This window comes from Bison bison, unplaced genomic scaffold (genome assembly GCF_000754665.1).
Source record: "Bison bison bison isolate TAMUID 2011002044 unplaced genomic scaffold, Bison_UMD1.0 scf7180017864345, whole genome shotgun sequence".
NCBI lineage: Eukaryota > Metazoa > Chordata > Mammalia > Artiodactyla > Bovidae > Bison > Bison bison.
In genome coordinates, this window is record NW_011494917.1 from 3957721 (window position 1) to 3964166 (window position 6446).

Sequence of the window (6446 nt, forward strand, 5' to 3'; positions counted from 1 at the left end):
AGCCCTGAGCTTATTATGGCTGGCACCGGTGGCAGTGGTGGTGGGGGGCGTGCGGAGGCGGGTAGCTGCTGGGCTCCGGGGCGCTCTGAGTGACGGCGTGTCTGCTGGACACATACTGTAAGAGAAGGAGAAGAGCCTTAGTGGTTTCGTGGCTGTGAGATCAGCCTCTCTGGCTGAGGACCACCTACCGCCACCCCCTCCACCAACCCCTAGGTTCAGAGTGTGGAAAGCAAACGCTCCAGTACAGGTGATGACGTGCAGTTGCTCCGTCTGACTCTTTGAGACCCCAGGCTCACCAGGGTCCTATGTCCCTGGGATTTTCCAGGCAACAATACTGGAGTGGGTTGCCCTTTCCCTCTCCAACCGATACAGGTAGACAAAAGCTTTATTTTGTGGAAAAAACAAAAAGAGAACCTCTAGACTGTTTTCTGAAATGGCAGCACATTTTACATTCCCATCAGCCAAGTAAGAGAGTTCTGATTTCTCCATGTCCTTGTCAACACTTGTTATTATGTGTTTTGACAAATAGGTTAATGAGACCGAATTCATTGTTTTGAATGTTTTGCCAAATTTAGATGCTGAAACATCTGTACATTTGCGTGTCATTTCAGGAGAGAATGTAAATTTACCCAATTGAAAACAGAACCTCCTTCAAAAGATTCCTCCTGCAAGAAGAGACTTTCCAAATGTATTAGTGTATTACAAAAAAAAAAAAAACCTTAAAAAAAATGAGGGACATGGTGGATGTCTTGGGTGGTTGAGATTCTGAAAACTCAGTCGAAGAAAATGCAATATTTATGCCTTTCTGATTCTTTAATAAGATACTCAAACAGGCAATTTTCCCCTTTGAATAGCATGCATTATGATGGTCATAAGTAACAAAGAAATCAATTTTTCTGTTCTTTTTTGATATTGTTGATATTTTTGTGCAGGGACTGGAGGTCAATGGATCCCCCCCCCCCCATTTTATCATTACTGATATTTTTAGAACAAAATTTCGGTAAATACCGGTTTGTCCTTCCAGTGCTGCCAGGGATTGGTACTATCTGGGGTGCCCTTCTGGGTTGTAAAACAACCATGGCATGCAGAGCTGACTGTGTGCCACTGGACTGTGGTCCCCAGGGCGGGAGTCTCAGTTGTGACTCCTGGGACTTGGCTCTACCAGGCACACTTCTGACCTGCTTTAGACTCATTGTTAAAGAACAACTTACCAGGGGCTCACCACCAGGCTTCCTAGGTGGCACTAGTGGTAAAGAACCCACCTGCCGATGCAGGGACACGTTAAGAGATGCAGATTCAATCACTGGGTGGGGAAGATCCCCTGGAGAAGGGCATGGCCACCCACTCCAGTATTCTTGCCTGAAGAATCCCATGAACAGAGCCTGGTGTGCTACCGTCCATAAGGTTACAAAGAGTTGGACACGACTGAAGCGACTTAGCAAGCACACACGCAGTATTGATATAAAATCAAAGGAAGGAGGGAGTTAGGAAGAAACACCATAGCCTCCCTTTCTCCCCTCCCTCCAGCCTCCTGCCGGTGCCTCCTGTTGGCTGAATGCAAGCAGAAGGAAGCCCGGGAGATGCACTCAGCCAGGGTCAGCTCCCCTTGGAAATGTGCTTGTGAAGAGGGAATGTCCACCTGCATGCAGATGTCTCAGTTCTCTCCTTTGTGATGTTCCTTGATCCCACCATGCTGGGCTTCCTCGGCCGGGCTTTGATAAGGCTGGTGAGGGGGAGGTAGGGAGGGCTGATACCTGTCCACAATCATTAAGCCGTCTGATGAAAATGTATATACCAGCTGACACATGCACCGCCTGGGCATGGGCTGAGAATACTGAACAGGGTACCATCCCTGCTCCCGTCTCAGCGGCTCACTGTGATTAGTGTAACATAACACAGTGCAAGGATGCAGGATGCCGGGAGGAACTCTGAGCGTGCAGATTAGGGGCGGTAGCTGTTCTGGTCAATGCAAAGCGCTGTCTACCCTCGGTGAAGCAGGAAGGGCGATGCTCTAACAAAATGGGCAAAAGGTTTGTAACAGGTTCCAAGGAGCCGGATCTGAAAGAACATGGGATGTTTAAGAAATGAGACGTTCCAAGTGGCTGTTGCTAGGGGATCTGGCAGAGATGGCGAGGAGCAGGGCCAGAGAGCAGTCGGACCATGTTGCCAAAGAGTGGGCACGGAGGTAGCACCCAGCCCTAGGGGCAATCGGTAGGAGGGCCCAAGGGCTTTAGGGAACCCCCTCAGGCAGTGCGACGCCCCAAGCCCAGCAGTAGAGCTCGCACTCAAGATGGGACCACAGTGGAGTCCTGGCACTTGTCCAACCCCTGGACTCGAGCCAGGATCATTCCAGGGAGACTCTCCCCTTCCTTCCTTCTGGCCTCATCTTCTCCTGGCCTTCCCATTGTTTAATTGCTGCAGGGTAACAAAGCCACCAGGGATGTATTCCAGAGTGAATGACTATGCAAATACATCGTAAACTCACAGAGACTCTTGTGCTTGCTTGCTCTGCCCTGGGAAGGCGCTGAGAATAAACACAGCCTTAATCCTTTATTTCTTCATGCTCCTTCTCCTGATGCAAAATATGTTTCATTTATATACATGATCTTTGGGGTGAGCGAGGTCACAGTGCCGCTGGCTGGGAGAAGGGATTCTTTTAATTGGCAAAATGCTAATCGTTTTGGAAAATGAATTCTAATCTTCCCATCTCATACAGTGGATGTGTGAGTAATTACTTTCCTTCACTAAACTGTTAATGCAACATTAGTGATTACACTAATTAAAACTAATGAACTCTTCCAGGCTGATAAACCCCTCAGTCAGTCCAAGATCGCCTTCCTTCCATTGGCTGTCCTTAACTTGCCATTTGGAAGAGAGATCTTGAATTAACCTTTAGAATAATTCGCAAAATTGGGTTTAGAAATGTTAGGCTTTATGGACTGGGTATAATTCTCTCCGCAAGCATTAGTGAGACCATTTCCACTGAGGGTGTAATTGAATTTAAAGACATCTTCCTTAATTTCATCAGCCACACTTCCATGGTTGGTAATGGCTATCCCTCCAAATCCTGGTGTCCAAAGAGGAAACCTGCCCCTGGAAACACCATGTGACCCTTTCTCCAGCCTCTGCTCCCTCTGATCTGTGAGCTCATTTGGAGGACTGCTCTGTCCTTCTGCCTGATTCCAGGAACAGTGCCATGCTAATGGAGGCATTTCAGCTGAAGGTGGGTTTTGCACCCAATTTCAAATGACAGTCATGGGTTTTGAGTTTGCTCATGTCCTTATTTATGAGAGTTAATGAAGTGAAGCTTTTAGTACTTTCAGCAATGCTATCGATGTATTTCACACACAGGAGGGAAGATGGGGAGGAGTTATATTTCAGGGCAGGTATCAGAACATTGGAAAAGACCCTGATGCTGGGAAAGAGTGTAAGCAAAAGGAGGGAGGGGGTGGCAGAGGATGAGATGGCTAGGTAGTATCGCCAGCTCAATGAACATGAATTTAAGCAAACTCCGGAAGATAGTGGAGGACAGAGAAGCCTGGTGGGCTGCAGTCTATCAGGCCACAGAGTCGGACATGACCTCGAGACTGAACAACAGCAACAACCACAACGTTGGAAAACAGTCACGGCCAGAACCTAGCCGGGCATCAGGTCTGCAAAGACGGAAGAGTAACTGTATCTGCTTCAGGTCCCACTCTGTAGTGTTTAAAAATCCCCTCTGTTTCTGGGAAGGATGGTCAAGGCTGAAGGTTTAGTGTTTCCCATTCCATTTTCTCACCTCCCCCCCACCTCAAAACCTAACATGAGTGTGCATGTGCACACGAAACCCAGGAGGACTCTGGAAAAGCTTCCGCCAAACAGTCAAGAAATGAGTTACGCTGAGATAGAAAACAACGATGGGGCTTTTATTTCCACTAGACTGTCTTCCTTCAAAAATGTGTCTTATGCTGCTTTTCCCCAGACTGTTGTACTTAGAACACTGAATGAATGAGATCTTCATGTGGGCAGCATGATAATGTCTGTAATTTTCTTTAAAATGCTTCAGTTGAGAGATTGTGATAGAAATGTGTACATTTTTAACCTACACTCCAGGGGCTGTCAATTCCCTAATCAGGAATTCACACTTCGAGGTGATCACCTAACATTTTATCCGAAAGGCCACACTTCAGAGATAATGACTACAGTTGCCTCGCTTAGTATCCATATTTCTGATCTACACCAGATGTTGCTAATTAACATTTCCACAGAGGTTTCCATTGGTGAAATTAGTAGTTTGTTAATCAGCATAATAGATGTACTAAGATTGTTTAAAACATTTCAGAATAATTCTGTACTTTAAGGATGAACCCAGGAGTTTGTTCCATTAGTATTTCTGAATCTAGCCACTGAGTCAAGGACTTCCCATGGTCTGATGCCGTCTCTAAGAATATCAGAATCTTTTTCTTGTTAGATCACTACATACATACAAACTTTTCTTGCTGGCAGTCAAAATTATATAAATTGAGCAAGGAGACATTGGTTAGCAAATACACAGAAACTTTGAGTCCTGAGCTATATATGCCATGTGTGAGTGTGTGCTAAGTCACTTCAGTCATGTCCGACTCTTTGCAACTCCACAGACTGCAGCCCTCTGTCCATGGGATTCTCCAGGCAAGAATCGTGGAGTGGGTTGCCATGCTCTTCTCCAGGGGATCTTCCCAACCCAGGGACTGAACTTGCATCTCTTACATCGGCAGATGGGTTCTTTACTACTAGTACCACCCAGGAAGCCCCATATATGCCATAACTAATTAGAGAAGACGGAAACGAGTTATTATTGTGAAAAGAGGAAGATAAAAATTTGGGTGGATCGATTTTAAAACCCAAGGTCTGTGGGTGAAAAGGGGTGAAAGGTATCCATACAGGTGTCTATACAGGTACTGTTCCTATGGTCTCAAAAATCTCCTGACCAAGCTGATCGTCTTATAAATCCAGACCCTGGCTGTGTGAGAGGCTGGGAAGAAATATGTGGACAACACTGTGAAAGCAAAAATATAATTCAGTCCTCAAGCACCCTGGGCCTTTCTTGAGTTCCTGGATCCTGGCCCATGGCCGCCCAGCAGGTGTCCTGGAGCGTATCCATGCAAAGGCCACTGGCCTTCAGTCAGAGGCTCTGTCCTCTACCCTTCCTTCCTGTAGAAATACGTGGGTGTGTATGTGTGTGCACATGGGTGAGCATGAGTTGATAGCTGTGGGCTCATGGTGGTTCCATGGTGGTCTCCTGGTGGTTCCTCCCCCAGAATTCGAGAGTGACGGGACACTGGGACCTGATTCACGTCCAGGCACTGGTTCGTGTCCAGCCGCCATTACAGGAAGTGTAATAACGGTGTTAAAGAAGCAACTTTTCCTGCCAGTTAGGCACTCTCTTTGCTTTTACTTTTTACAGCGATTACTTCCCGAGTCTCAGCACCCTCTTTATTCTTAGCAGATGATTTCTTACCATCTGGGAAGGACGGTCTGGTGGACCACCGCCCACCTGTTAGACTGATCTGGACCCACTTTCCCCACTAGGACCAGTGACCTAACAGAAGGCTGGATGCCCTCATACCGCCTCTTCGTTTTCAGTCAACAATCACCAGGAAGCAACTTCAACCCAAGATTACAGGCCCGCCCCGCGCTGCTCCCTCCCCTTTAAGATGAGGGCCTACTGGGTTGTACCCTCGCACCCTGAACTGGCCTTCTAGGCCGCACTCCAGATAACAGGGGTCCTAGAATTCCCTACCCAAGGACTCTTGCCTCAGCTTCCAGGAGCCTGAGCTACTTCTAGGATCCAGTACCCAGAAGGTGGGCAACGGCAGACGTGAGGTGTGGCCAGTGGGGGACTAGCTGGAGCTTGGATGGGTGGGCCGCGGGTGTGCACTTGCCTCTGCCTTGGGACTCATCGCAACGCAGGACGAAGCCTCAGTAAAAAGAAAGTGAGACAGGCTGCTGGCCGGTGACTGCAGTCTCCGGATCATCTCAAAGGGCTAATTATTAAAGCAGGAGGGTACGACGTATTCGAAGAGTCGCTTCCCTTGATTTTTAGCCTCGAGGTATCCAGATAGGCAGCGTGTGGGCCTCCGCCGGCTCTTTGGCCTCCAGCCCCCGTGAACGTTAGGGGCGGGTCTGCGGTCAAACCGCGCCGCGGAGGAATCCCGCACCAGTGGCGGAGGGATCACTATTTCTTCCCCGACTCCGCCTTTCATCCGTGGGCTTTTGAGCATACTAATGAGTTTTATGAGTCTTATAGATGAAAGACCTTTCCTTAAAAGCAACTTTTTGAGTCATCAGACTTTTATATCTGCAGCCAGCAAGTGAATCCCAGGGCCTCTAGGGAGCCGTTGATAGGTTAAGATTTAATTACCTAAAGACTGTAAGCATCTGCATCGGATGACTTCAGGACCCCGGGGTGACTCAAGGGCAGGGCC

General features: G+C 48.0%; 1 protein-coding gene across 1 annotated transcript in view; it reads right to left on the minus strand.

Annotated features, from left to right (window-relative positions):
- The window catches only part of SIAH3 (siah E3 ubiquitin protein ligase family member 3), a 70717-nt gene that overhangs the window by 790 nt on the left and 63481 nt on the right, over positions 1-6446 (minus strand). Inside the window, exon 2 of the mRNA XM_010854650.1 lies at positions 27-115. Within this exon, the coding sequence (XP_010852952.1) occupies positions 27-115 (89 nt within the window). The remainder of the gene's footprint in view (positions 1-26; positions 116-6446) is intronic.